This window comes from Lipophrys pholis (assembly GCF_963383615.2).
Source record: "Lipophrys pholis genome assembly, chromosome: 19".
Lineage (NCBI taxonomy): Eukaryota > Metazoa > Chordata > Actinopteri > Blenniiformes > Blenniidae > Lipophrys > Lipophrys pholis.
Genome location: NC_137647.1, coordinates 25,481,566 through 25,496,310, shown reverse-complemented (window position 1 = coordinate 25,496,310; position 14,745 = coordinate 25,481,566). Strand labels below are relative to the sequence as shown.

General features: G+C 50.7%; 1 protein-coding gene across 3 annotated transcripts in view; it reads left to right on the top strand.

The window, feature by feature from the left end:
* smg1 (SMG1 nonsense mediated mRNA decay associated PI3K related kinase) overlaps window positions 1-14,726 on the top strand; it is a 97,819-nt gene extending 83,093 nt beyond the window's left edge. For all 3 annotated transcript variants that reach the window (XM_080487530.1, XM_080487529.1, XM_080487528.1), the window contains exons 57-64: window positions 238-390; window positions 3,687-3,866; window positions 3,934-4,161; window positions 11,327-11,538; window positions 11,711-11,811; window positions 12,410-12,586; window positions 12,976-13,082; window positions 13,795-14,726. In XM_080487530.1, coding sequence (XP_080343656.1) covers window positions 238-390; window positions 3,687-3,866; window positions 3,934-4,161; window positions 11,327-11,538; window positions 11,711-11,811; window positions 12,410-12,586; window positions 12,976-13,082; window positions 13,795-13,872 — 1,236 coding nt within the window. In that variant the 3' untranslated portion in view covers window positions 13,873-14,726. The remainder of the gene's footprint in view (window positions 1-237; window positions 391-3,686; window positions 3,867-3,933; window positions 4,162-11,326; window positions 11,539-11,710; window positions 11,812-12,409; window positions 12,587-12,975; window positions 13,083-13,794) is intronic.
* Window positions 14,727-14,745: the final 19 nt, after the last annotated feature.

Genomic DNA, 14,745 nt, shown 5'->3' with positions numbered 1-14,745 from the left:
TTGGGCTGTGCGGTGGACCACAGGGGGTTGAGCGGAGCCAAGCTCACAGGGCAGATGACAATTTTGACGTCACGTGTCCTCTGCGCACACGCGGAGGCGGAAAGTGTGGAGGGGCCTTAAGACTCTATCTTTGATGTAATGTTGGAAAAATGTGAATTATGATGCATAAATGCATGGAAACTGTTGATGTTACTGAATCAGAAGCTTTGGGCAATGACCTTTGACCGCTGACTGCAGGAGAAGCTGGGGACTCTGGAGGGCAGCATCGAGCAGCGTCTGAAGTGGGCGGGTGGAGCCAACCCAACGCTGGCCCCCGTGCTGCAGGACTTTGAGATGACCATCAGAGAGAGACGAGCGATGGTGGCCCGAGACAACCAGCGCAGCAGCCAGGTAGCTCCTGCAGCTTCTCTTACAGCCCAGTCCTCTGCTGTGTCCGACTGCTCTGCAGCCCACAGTGAAATGCCACAACAGTGGCGAAGAAAATGACAACTACCTCCACTAGAGAGGCTCGCTCTCTATAAAGGCTCTTCCATACTTTCCGCATTGCTTGCGTCTTCCATAACCTAACAGAATGATCCTGAAACTATTTCCACTTCTGGTGGCAGGCGTTCTCCTCCTGCCTTAAAGCTGGTGGTATTTCACTCCAGGAATTGAAACCGTCTGGCTCGCTTTATATTCTTTTAAATTGGGATTGTATAGATGGGGATACTGGTTTGAACTACTCACACAAGCACTCCTGGAAGTACATGTTCATTGTTGTATTTTGTTGCTCTGGTGCATGTGCAGCGCAGTGCCTTCAGTCCGCACTGTCACAAAAATTAGGCTGCATGCAGTCAACCCTGGAAGGGTCTGTGTGGACCCTTGCACACCGTGCTGGATGACAATATTTACATCACACGGTATTTACGGACCAAGCTGCACCCCACGGACGCAGAAAGTATGAATTGGCTTTTTCACTGCTGTGGATTTGTTTCACTCCATCAGACATATGGAACAATTGGTTGAATGATAAAGACTTCGAATAAAGTTTTTTTTTTCCACAAACTGCAGAGAAAGTTTGCCATTATATAAATGAAGTCATTGAAATAATATGATGTGGGTTGTGTGCAATGACAAGAAGACAAAGAAACCAGAACCAGCACCTCACAGTCTGCAGCTCCAGGTAATCCCAGATCATGTGGGTGACTGAAGGTCAAATATAACTTTACACAGGAAATTTTAAATTAAACTAGAAATGTTGTGTGCCTGCCTCTCGCAGCACACGTTAACATGTTAGTGTGCTCACATGTTAGCTCACAAACGTAAGCTATGCAAATGAGCTGACATGCTAATGTTAGCATTAGCAAGTTGTCTGGCGCGCTAGTTTGCAATGCTAACTTTGTGAAGGACCAGTAGTAATGGAAAAATATAATTAAAGAAGCAGTTGCTTTCCGGAGGCTTGTGGTGCGATGTTGGATTTTCTCTTATGGAAAAGAGACTTTCAGAGCTCTGACCTCTGAAAGTCTAACCTGCTCTGGAGCAGGCTATGTTCTAGATAAGAGGTCAGAGCTCCACCTCCTGACCTATCAGATCTCTTGGAATATGACCCGCCCATTCTTAAATGATGGTGATTGGTGGGCGGGTTAAATTCAATTCAACTTTATTTTTGTAGCACCAAATACAACACAGGTCGGGAGCGAAGCTGCAACGCAGATGAGAAATTAATCAAGAGCGATCTTTTTGACATAATAAAATAAATCCTGGTCACTTGAAGGATGTTTTTATTCTTCTTCTTGACTTGTTCCAAGTCTGTTTGGCTCCACGAGGGTCGATCTGGAATAATGAGCTTAATAATAATGCTCACGCTGACAGAACTGCACAAACAGGAATTTGTGGAATGCAGAACTTCTGTCGTCACGGCGATGAATTAATATTCCAACAGGAAACACACTCACACGGAGGAAACTCAGCCTCAAAACAACTGGATGTAAAATGTAAAGTAAAAGAAGAGCAGTGAGGAAGCTCTGCCCGACACGCTTCTACTGGAATAAAGTGAAATTGAGTGATCAAAGTGCCGTCTGTTTATATTGCAGATGAATTATTCTGTTTTAATCTCATGAAGTCAGCAATGCGGTTTTTGTCCAGGTCGTGGAACTCTGGACCAACTCTATACTTTCCACCGGGTGCTCGAGGGCTCATGGGAGTACGCCCAACCAGTCCACAAGTGGATCTGGAGAAGGCGTTAGACCGTGTCCCTGGGGACGTCCTGTGGGGGGTGCTTCAGGAGTATGGAGTCCAGGACCTTTTGCTTAGGGCTGTCCGGTCCCTGTACGCCCGGAGCAGGAGTTTGGTTCACATTGCCGGCAGTAAGTCGGACCTGTTCCCAGTGCACGTTGGCCTCCGGCAGGGCTGTCCTTTGTCACCGGTTCTGTTCATAACTTTTATGGACAGAATTTGTAGGCACAGCCAGGGACCGGAGGGGGTCCGGTTTGGGGACCACAGGATCTCGTCTCTGTTTTTTGCAGATGATGTGGTCTTGTTGGCTTCATCAAACCTGGACCTTCAGCGTGCACTGGCGCGGTTCGCAGCCGAGTGTGAAGCAACTGGGATGAGGATCAGCACCTCCAAATCCGAGGCCATGGTCCTCCACCGGAAAAGGTGGCTTGCCCCCTTCAGGTCGGTGGAGAGCCCTTGTCCCAGGGGGAGGAGTTCAAGTATCTCGGGGTCTTGTTCAGGAGTGGGGGGAAGATGGAGCGTGAGATCGACAAGCGGATCGGTGCAGCGTCTGCAGTTATGCGGTCGCTGTATCGGTCCGTCGTGGTGAAGAAGGAGCTGAGCCAAAAGACGAGGCTCTGGATTTACCGGTCAATCTTTGTTCCTACCCTCACCTATGGTCATGAGCCAGTTGATCTTCCTTCTTCCCCTCACCTATGGTCATGAGCTTTGGTTCATGACCGAAAGAAGGAGATCCCGGATACAAGCGGCTGAAATGAGTTTCCTCCGTAGGGTGGCTGGGCGCACCCTTAGAGATAGGGTGAGGAGCTCCGTCACCAGGGAGGAGCTCAGAGTAGAGCCGCTGCTCCTCCACATCCAGAGGAGCCAGCTGAGGCTCGGGCATCTGTTTGGGATGCATCCCTAGGGAGGTGTTCCGAGCATGTCCCTCCGGTAGGAGGCCTCGGGGCAGACCTAGGACACGCTGGAGGGACTATGTCTCTCTGCTGGCCTGGGAACGCCTTGGGGTCCCACCAGAAGAGCTGGAGGACGTGTCTGGGGTGAGGGAAGTCTGGGCTTCCTTGCTTAGACTGCTGCCTCCACGACCCGGCCCCGAATAAGCAGTGGACAATGGATGGATAGATGTTAATGGAGCATTTTATTTATTGGATGTAGCTTTTTTCAAAATCAGTGGTGTTTATTCACTGAATAGTTTTACTTTGACATATTTTGCATTATTAGGAAAGTTATATCTACATTGATGTGAGTGGATGTTAGCAGCAAGAAGCAGAATTTACTGGACAAAGGCACACTGCACTCTGTAATTTCCAAAGAAAAAGCTGCCTGGACTGGTGTCAAGAAATCCTCTTTGATGAAAACATTTAGAAACAGCTTTGTTTGGTTAGATTGTGATAATTTTCTGTGATGGTGCTTTAAATGTTTCAGCATTAGCAATAGCCTCGGTCTGGATGTGTTTGATGAATTTTGTCCTGCAGGTCTCGTTCCTGTGCTCCACCATCCTGAACTTCGAGGGTCTTCGGACGCGTTCCCCTGAGGTGCTCAGCATGGACGCAGCGCTGTTCGAGCTGCTGAAGCGGAGCCAGCAGACGTGTTCGTACGCAGCTCAGTTCAGCAGCACGGTGTCTCCTCTGGAGCTGCAGCTGCTGCAGAGGCTGGTGGGTGTCCTCTTCACCCCCTGACCCCCCCTGACCCCAGACAGGCTCTAATCTGTGTCTGCTGTAGGGGCCGCTGCCCGACGCGCCCATCGGCAGCCCCGACTGGCTGAACGCCGCCCGCAGGCAGCTGGAGGACGAGCAGAGCAGCGAGCAACGGAGACTGGAGGAGCGCGAGCAGCAGCTGGAGGCCTGCGGGGAAACGCTACAGGTCCTGGTGGACTCAATCAAGGCCATCCTGTCTAACCACAACAAACAGCTGGGGGACGTCAAGCACCTGCTGAGGGCCATGGCCAAGGTACACACACAATACACACACCTGCTGAGGGCCATGGCCAAGGTACACACACAATACACACACCTGCTGAGGGCCATGGCCAAGGTACACACACAATACACCGGTGATGGGAATAATGGCATTAGGCGGAGCCTTGCTTGGCAGGCTGCGATGCCAAATCAGTTCTATTTCATCCTGTCAGAACGCCAGAGGCATTGCTTTAAGATCTTGATGATCACGCTTGCGCGTCAACCTGAGCAAATCTGGGCCCTACCCAGGTAACCACCTTCCTTGGGATGGTATTGGATTCACAGACCATGACCACGCGCCTCTCACCGCAGCAGGTCCAGGATGTTTTGGACATGCTCCCACAGTTCCAGCGTGGGCGGGCTCTCCAGTATGTCCTATACAGTGACCTTCTTGGCAAGCTGGTGGCAGCATCGACAGTGGCTTCACTAGGACTGCTGTCTCTTCGCCCAATTCAGATGTGGCTCAACGGGCCGCATCTAGACCCCGGCCGTCACAATCACAGATACAGGTGGCTGCACGTGTCTCTTCAGTTCCTGCTGTCCCTGTCTCGGTGGAGACAGAGAGCGTACCTCACGTAAGGGGTTCCCCGAGGCTCCCGTCCTTCTCGTTGGGAGATCGTCCATGCCTATGCGTCTCTCCAGGGCTGGGGAGCAACGTGGCAAGGGCGGATGGTGCAGGGAACATGGTCACCTTGTCAACGAGCACAACACATCAATCTTCTGGAACTGATGGCTGTGCAATTGGCACTACAGCATTTCCTGACACATCTCCGGGAACAGCATGTTACGTTGAGATTTCTGACAACACCAGTGTGGTTTTTCACATCAACAACCAGGGGGAACCCGGTATGGGGCCTTATTGAGGTTGGCCGCTCAGATCATGACTTGGGCGGCACTACACCTGGCCAGTCTGAGGGCCATGCACATACCAGGAGGGCAGAATGTGGCTGCGGACTTTCTGTCCCGCCAGTCACTGTTGCCAGGGGAGTGGAGGCTTCACCCGGCAGTGGTAGCCCAGGTTTGGCCGACCTTCGGCAGGGCAGAAGTCGACCTTTTTGCTCCACGCATTGTCTGTGGTTTTCCCTCAAAGACGATGCCAGTTGTCTCTGTCTGGACGCACTGGCACACAGCTGGCGCACAACCGTACTACATGCCTTCCTACCATTCCCACTTATATTCCCAACGCCGCTGAGAGTCTCTCAAGAAGGGCACAAAATGATCCTGGTGGACCCATTTTGGCCGGCCAGAACATGGTTTCCACTGCTGCAGCTTGCCCAGACGTCTACCACACAGGAGGGATCTTCTGTCCCCGTTCAGGGGGAAGATTATGCACTTCGATCCCAGTCGCCTCCAGCTGTGGTTGTGGTTGCTGAACGTCCAAGGGGTACTGCCTCAGTCTACAGTGAGGACGTAGTGTTTACCATCTCAACTGCTCGTGCACTACCGACATGGAAATTGTACGCAAACAGGTGGACACTGTTCCTCCACTGGTGTCGGGGCCGTGGGTTGGACGCGTACATTGCTCGGTCGCCTCAATACTGCAGTTCCTACAGGACCTTCTTAACAAAGGACAGGCTCCATCCACAGTTAAGGTGTACGTTGCCGCCATTCCATGCTCTCATGCTGGCATCAATGGTGCTTTGGGTTGGCAGTGGCAAAAGAGTGACCCTTTTCTTGAGGGGTGCCTGTAGGCTGTGCCCGCCTGGCCGACTAGTGGCTCCAACATAGGACTTGTCCATTGCCATTTGAGCCCATGGACCAGGCAGACCTGAAGTGGCTCTAATGTATAACAGCATGGTGTACGCTGCCATATGACGAGGAGCTTGTCGACTTCCTGGGCTGCATCAAGTGGGGTCCCACTGGATGTAGTCTGTGCGGTGACTCCGCGAACTACGTTTGCAAGGTTCTCCAAAGTAAATATGGCGGTGTCCCACCCACTGGAGGGGGTTCTGAGACAGCACTCTTCTGGGTCATGAGGTGTGTGCTCTCCTGAATTGGAGGTTCCTCGTGACTTCGTTGTTATACATCATCCAGTAGAGTGATGGATAACAAGTGTCCCGTCTAACTACGGTTCTTAGAATCACGGTTGACCGCCAGAGCGTTGAGTCCCTCGGAATCCTTGTGTGCTCGCGAGAAGTTAAGAGACTGAGCTTCCGGTGTCACGTGACTATATAGACTCACATGACCCACCAGGAGGTCATGAGTGATTGTTGTCATAATATTGTTGACCTGCGTAAGGATGATCATCTAGTGCTTCAAGCACTGCCTCTGGCTGTCATCTGGGATTAATAGAAGTGTAGTTACATACGTAACTTTGGTTCTAATATCACCAAAAGATTCTGAAGCAATTAGCTGTGGAGCTAGCAGAGGGAGTTAACATCAACTGACTCATCAACTGCATTTTAAACACCAGGGATGGAGACCTCCCTCTACCAAAACACAGCAAAGCCATCTGGTGGCCACTTTCCACCCAAAAGGTGACATCCTGCCCACGTCCAGCCCCAGGATGAACCCTCAAACCATCTCACCCAGATATCAAAAGCACAAGTACAGTGAATAGTCAAATATAACAAGTCTACAGAAATCCAACATGAAACACACCACAGAAATCAGGAGGAGGATGAAACAAACTGCACACTGATGTACGACAGATAAATACTGTACTAGACCAACAAAAGATACGAGACTATTAAAGAAGAGGAAGAAGAAGAATCATACATTATGAATTTCTTCGCCGAATTTACCTATCAAGGGTCTTGCTCATGGTCCCTGGTGCATGTTATTTGGACTGTGGGGGGAACCGGAGAACCTGGAGGAAACCACACACAGGGAGAACATGCAAACTCAACACAGATAGGCCCTGGGCTGGGTTTTTTTTTTTGTTTTTTTTCTTTTCCCTTGTCCTGTTCGGCAGCTTGGGCCAACAATATGATGTGATTGAGAGCCTTCGGAGTCAGAACAGTTTTTGGTCTTGCAACAGGGAGAGACCTGGAGTCTCCTCCTGTTGCCTTCGGAGTCAGAAGTTGGCATGGCTGCCGTACACGACCGGGGGGGAACGCTCAAAGAGAGAGAGAAGAGAAAAGAGAGAAGAAAGTTTGAGGGGGGAGGAGGGAGGGGGAGGGGGGATAACATACAATATCCTTGTTGTGCTACATATATTATTTGCAGTTATCACACTGATCCAAATACTTTCCAACTGTTTTTTGATTAAACCAGCCTGAGCTGCTCTATCTAGACAGTAAGATGATTTCTTAGACTAACCAGCCTGAGCAGCTCTATCTAGACAGTAACATGATTTCTTAGATTAACCAGCCTGAGCAGCTCTATCTAGACAGTAACATGATGTTCTAGATTAACCAGCCTGAGCAGCTCTATCTAGACAGTAACATGATGTTCTAGATTAACCAGCCTGAGCAGCTCTATCTAGACAGTAAAATGATTTCTTAGATTAACCAGCCTGAGCAGCTCTATCTAGACAGTAAAATGATTTCTTAGATTAACCAGCCTGAGCAGCTCTATCTAGACAGTAACGTGAAGCAGGAACATGAATTAACAAAGAAGCAACAACAGAACAAAAACATGATTTTGAGAGTTGAAAGAATGACGACAGAAAACAAGTGACATCAGTGACACATCTCATGAGGAGTGGAAGTGTGTGTGGGTGGGTGGGGGTGGGGGTGCGTGCGTGCCCACTGGGTGTGTCCGGAACTGTCGTGGGGGGACCCATGGCGACACCCCGGGGTCCGAGGCCATCGGGCCCGGGCTCCGCCACCCCGGCACACGGAAGCCCCCCAGACCCGGGGAGGCCCCAGCGAAACACCCCAGAGAGCCACGCCCCCGCCCAAAAAGCACCAGACGGAGAATGCAGAGAGGAATCCCCCCCAGGAAAGAGGAGCCCACAAGAGAAGGATAAAGGGCACAGGGCCCCAGGCCCCAAGCCGAGAAAAGGCCGGAGCAGGGCCCCCGGGCCGAGAGCTCCCCCAACCCCGGCGGCGAGTCCCGCCGCACCCCCGGGAACAGGCCCACCACAGACACACACACACACACACACAGACACACACTCGGGACGTGGGGGGGAGTGATGACTCTCGCCCACCCCGGCCGGCCACCGCGGTATCCCAACCTCCACCAATCCGACAGCAAATGGAGAAGGAGCACCTCACCCCAGCCCCCCCACAAGCGCCACGCCCGAGGGAGCGCGCCCCCCGCATTCCAGCCACACTCACCCCGGGCCAGGGCGGGACCCCAGCGGGAGGTGCTGGGGGGAGCCACATCTCCCGCCCTTCCCCTGCCCTATATGTGTGTTGGATGTATGTAAGGGTGTGTCTTTGTGTTTTGAAAAGGTGGATGCAATGTGTGTGTCTATGGTGCGGTTTAAAATTGGGGGGTAGCGGGGCCCGGGCGTTCTACCGCTGACAAGCGGCAGAACCCCGAAAGCGGCTTACCCCCTCAAGACCCTGCGTGACTAAGTGTGGTTAAAATTGTGGGCTGGGTTTGAACGAGGGCTGAACGACTAATTGCATTTGCGATAATATCGCGATAAGATAAAACGTGATTTTCTAATTGCAAGGGCTGCGATTTGACTGCTCACGTGATCTGGTCACGTGACGACTTGCGTGTCCTGCGCGTGTCATGCGCCCACATATACGTGGTGAGCGAGCGGAGCAGAGCAGCAGTATTACTCCTTATGAACATAATTCGAAACAGCAGGAGGAAATAACTCCGACCATAGCGGAGTTCATAGCGAAAGATATGATGCCCATTTAATGGGCTGGACATTAAGGACTGTCCCACCGTCCAGGGCTGGTAAAAGTTTTGCTCAGGCAAGTGAATCATCTGCCCACCTTGCCTGAACGGGCTCGTGGTTTTTAGGGACGGAGCCGATCCGATCCGGGATCGGGTTCCGATATCAACGGAATTCATGGATCAGAAATTTCTGATCCAGCCTGCAGAGGTTCCTGATCCATGATCCTGGTCTGCTTCATGGTACTGAAATGATCCCCAGTGTTTCCCTGCTGCTGCTCTGCTCACTGGCTGCAAACTGTGGACTGGATTTCCTGAAGGGAGGCGGGTCTCAATGAGACCAGGAGGAATGAGTCAGCAAATCCAGTCCACAGTTTGCAGCCAGCGAGCAGGCTAGGGAAGTAGCACTGTGCTATCCAACTTTTCATGGCAACATGTTGCTGTTTGGACGGATTTTAGTCTCACAACACCACAAAGCAACACAGCAACGTGGATGTTAGCAAAGCAACACAGCAACGTGAATGTTAGCAAAGCAACAAAGCAACGTGAATGTTAGCAAAGCAACAAAGCAATGTGGATGTTAGCAAAGCAACACAGCAATGTGGATGTTAGCAAAGCAACAAAGCAATGTGGATGTTAGCAAAGCAACGCAGCAACGTGGATGTTAGCAAAGCCGTAGTCCAGCAGGGCGGCGCTCTGCAGCCAGACCTCAGTGTTTTCAGCCTCCAGCTCTGGGAGGAGAACAGCTCTGACATCAGAACAATGAGCAGCAGCTCCTCCAGGCTGTCAGCAGGAGATTCACACCTCCGTGAAGCTGCGTCCTACTCCACACTAAACTCCCTGGAAATAGTCCCAATGGTTGGAGCTGCGTTAGAGCTGGAAACATTGTGTTGCTGCTGCCTTGCTCAAGAGTTTCCCCAGGGAATAATAAAGTCATTCTGAGGTTCTAAAGGTAGAACTAGTTTATTATGAGATGATGACGTCACGCAGACCCCCACATTGTCCACATGGAACTAAAATACTTTGTACTGCTTCCTTTTCTGTCCTGATACTAACCTCAAGTTGTCTTTAGAGAGAGTACATGTATACTTTAGTACATTTCATACTTTACTGTAGAGAAGAGTTTATTACAGCCTCATATAAAGTCAACAATAATGATAATAATAATATTAAACCAAACAGCGCTCTGGTATCAGAATAGTATCGGCAGATATACAAATTTAAGTATCAGGATCGGATCAGAAGTGAAACAACGTGGCTCGATGCTTCCCTACTGCAGTGTAGATGAGCAAACCGCTCAAAATCCTTAATGTCCAGCGCAGCATTAGTATAGTGACCCAGCCTGGTTTAGGCTGGGTCACTGGACAAGTGGTTGGCTTGTTGTGGTGAACGCTACAAGACTGCAAGTCACAGTACTTAGTAAGTTTTTTTTTTGTAATTGAAGTAGAAGATAAATAAACTGTCTTTCATATTAATACATGCTTCATGTGACTTTATCTTAACATAAGCCTCGCCTATAGGAAAGAACAATTTATCTATAATAAATCTGATATTCTTTATTATAATACACATTGATTTATTACTTATGTTTGTTGAAAAATACATGAGAAGAGGAGCTTGAAAAAATAATTGCATATTAAATCGCAATATTGAGGAAAAAAAATCTCAATTAGATTATTTTCCAAAATTGTTCAGCCCGAGTTTGAACCCACGGAATTCTTGCTGTCAGAGTCATTCGTCATTATTCCCTTCTATTCACAGTCCTTTGCTTTATATTTCCCTAAATATTCTCCTTTAGATACTTCACCAATAAAAGATTAAAAAAAAAAAACTAAAAATAAGTTGCTCAAACTCTCGTCATTCTGATGACCTTTGATCTCGCCTTACATTATACAAGTATTTGTTCAAAATTCATCCCACTTCTATTGTACACAATTGCCAATTATTTTACTTCCCTCTTTTATTTTGAAAAACCAGAGTTTCCTTTGAACACACTGGCTGGCTGCAATGATTAACCAGCACAGATCAGCATTTAATGAAGGAAAGAGGGGGAAGAATAAAAAGCTGTGCCGCTGCGTTGTTTTGAATCAGTCCTGTGGGAGAGTTGAGCTCAATGGAGATCACGTTTCAGCTGATTTGACCCAACCGGTAGACAATCAACCTTACACACACACACACACACACACACACACACACACGGTCACATCAGCAACTTGGATCAAAATGCTGATTACAGGTGAGGTGATTCATAGAATATAATCTCAGCCCTCCACCTGATGATCAAAGCTTGTTTTATTCTCTTGACAACATGTTCTGCTTTAACTCAAACTGCTCTTTCATTCGGTTGAATAAGAATCCAAACGTGCGCTCACATGTTCTGTCCTGAAGAGTCCCCGCCTCTCTGCTGTCTGCAGGACGAGGAGGCGGCGCTGGCCGACGGCGAGGAGGTGGCATATGAGGGCAGTGTGCGGCACTTCCTGCTGGAGTACAAAGCGTGGCAGGACAATGTGCAGGTGGCGCTGTTCAGCGTGGTGCAGGCCAGCGGGCAGAACCGAGGTCCAGAGCAGCTGGGGCTGCTGGAGGAGATCCCTGGAACTCTGAAGGAGCTGCACAGCCAGAGCCAGAGGTCTGCGCACGCACGCACGCACACACACACACACACACACACACACACACACACACACACACACACACACACACACACACACACACACACACACACCCTCACTCTCTCCCTCTCTCTCCCCCCCTCTCTCTCTCCCCCCCTCTCTCTCCCCCCCCCCTCTCCCTCTCCACAGTGTATATAACGGGCTGGTGGGCTTCGCCTCTCCTCTGGTGACAGAGAGAGACAGTGACTGTTCCAGTCCGGTGTGTGGAGCTCAGACCAGCTTCGCAGCAGGTACAGTTTATCTCCTCCCAGTGAGAGGGTGAGACTGAGGGTGTGGAGGTGAGACTGAGGGTGAGATAAGGGTGTAGGGTAGAGGGTGAGACTGAGGGTGTGGAGGTGAGTCTGAGGGTGAGATAAGGGTGTAGGGTAGAGGGTGAGACTGAGAGGGTGAGATGAGGGTGTAGGGTAGAGGGTGAGACTGAGGGTGTGGGGGGGAGAGTGAGACTGAGGGGGTGAGAGGGTGTAGGGTAGAGGGTCAGACTGAGGGTGTGACTGACTGAGGGTGTTGGAGTGAGAGGGTGGGATGAGGGTGTGGGGGAGAGGGTGAGACAGGGGGTGAGGGTGTGGGGAGAGCGTGAGACTGACGATGTGGGGGTGAGACTGAGGGTGTGGGGGAGAGGGTGAGATGAGGGTGTGGGGGAGAGGGTGAGACTGAGGGTGTTGGAGTGAGAGGGTGGGATGAGGGTGTGGGGGAGAGGGTGAGACAGGGGGTGAGGGTGAGATGAGGGTGTGGGGAGAGCGTGAGACTGACGATGTGGGGGTGAGACTGAGGGTGTGAGGGAGAGGGGGACACTGGTGGTGAGAGGATCATGTGTTTTCATGTGTCCAGCCGTCAGGTGCAGCGTGGTGAAGACTCAGCCAGACTCCATGTCTCAGAACACTCGTAAAGCTCTGCCTCGTAACCAGGGGACTCCAACCGACACCCCACCAAGCACCCTGCTGCTCAACAGCAAGGGTCTGAACCCCAGCCCCAAGAGGGCGGCACGCGACCCCAAGACTGGACGAGGTGGCTGTACACTCTATACTCACTCTACACACTGTACTCACTCTACTGCCTCTACACACTGTACTCACCGTAGACACACACTGTACTCACCGTAGACACACACTGTACTCACCGTAGACACACACTGTACACACTGTACTCACTCTACACACTGTACTCACTACACACACACTGCACATGCTCTGTACACACACACATACACTGTACACTGTACACTGTATACGCACCGTACTCACTGTACATGCACTGTACACATACTGTACACACTATTCACACACTGTATGTGCATTGTACACACTGTTCCCACTGTTCCCACTCTACACTGTACACACATTTTTCACTCACTGTACACACTGTATACACGGTCTGACTGGCTGGTTGTGTTGCAGCGGTCCAGGAGAGAAACTCGTACGCCGTCAGTGTGTGGAAGAGAGTGAAGGCCAAGCTGGAGGGAAGAGACGTCGATCCCAACCGGAGGATGAGCGTCACGGAGCAGGTAAAGTTCACTACTGACGACTGCTACCATGACTCAGCACAGCATTCTGCTACCATGACTTAACAGGTGTTTGTACCATGACTCAGCACAGCATTCTGCTACCATGACTCAACAGGTGTTTGTACCATGACTCAGCACAGCATTCTGCTACCATGACTTAACAGGTGTTTGTACCATGACTCAGCACAGCATTCTGCTACCATGACTCAACAGGTGTTTGTACCATGACTCTGCACAGCATATTGCTACCATGACTCAACAGGTGTTTGTACCATGACTCTGCACAGCATTCTGCTACCATGACTCAACAGGTGTTTGTACTATGACTCAGCACATTGTATTGGTACCATGACTCAGGACAATGTTCTGCTACCATGACTCAGCACAATGTTCTGGCACAATAACTTAGCTGAATGTTCTGTTACTATGACTGTGCAGACTGTCCTGCTACCATGATTCAGCAGAAGGTATTGGTACCGTGACTCAGCATAGGCTTCTGGTTCCATGACTGCAGACTGCTCTGACACCATGACTCAGCAAAGGCTGTTGGCACCATGACTCAGAAGAATTTTCCACTACCATCACTCAGCAGAGACACACTCTACCATGACTTAAATAATGTTCTGGTACCATGACTGTGCAGGCTTTACTGGGAGCATGACTCAGCAGATGGTGTCCATGTTGATTGGAGACATGTGTGGTGTGTTTTCAGGTGGACTTTGTCATCAAAGAGGCGACTAACTTGGACAACCTGTCGCAGCTGTACGAGGGCTGGACGGCCTGGGTGTGAACGCCGTGCTGATCCTGTCGTTGGTCCAGCGAAGGCCTGGAGATCCACCACAGTCCAGCGGGTCTGGGGCGTCGGAACCAGCAGCACCGGGGCCACACACCGGGGGGAGCCACTGGGAAGCCGGGGACGCTTCGTCCGCCCTCCCACACTCCCGGTCACCTCGACCGAGGCAGCGAGCCCCTCCCCCCCCACAACAGCCTCTGCTCAGGGGGTCTGCAGACCCGCCCCTCTTTTCTTTGGGGCGTCTGGGCAGGAAAACAGGGGGAGTGGGGGGCAATGAGGGCAAATGCCTTCAACTTGGAAATCCCTCCCACCCCGCTCACCTGCGTTACTCACTCCAGTTGTACCCATTAACATCCTGCGATGACCTCCGATCTCCAGCAGAGGGCGAGGGGGGGCCAGGATGTGAGCCGCCTCCCTCGCTGTGGGCGGGACTTAAGCGGGGCTCACATGGACGGTTCACACCGCCATATTTTTTCCTTGACTTTTCTTGTTTTGGTTCAGTTTGTTCTCGTGATCGGCCAGCAGGGGGCGACAGGCGGGGCAGTTAGCTCCGCTCTGGAGGCAGAACCCGGGGTAACCATGGCGCTTTTCTTCAGAAATGGTTGAAGACTTTTCTCCGTGTTGTGTTTGGTAAACTATCGTATGTACGCAGAAGACCTTTTTTCCTAGCTTGCCTGTTTCTTGCCTCTTCGTGCTCCTCGGCCATGAACGCTGGCTTTTTATCAATCTCCACCTTCTAGTTTTACATTTTTATTGGGAGAAATTTTGTTGGGCGGACGGTGGAATCTGTTGACTCTTAAAGATTTTATTGGATTATGTGGGATGCCAAATAAAGATGGAGCTGAGAAGTCTGCTGTTTTATTTTTTTAC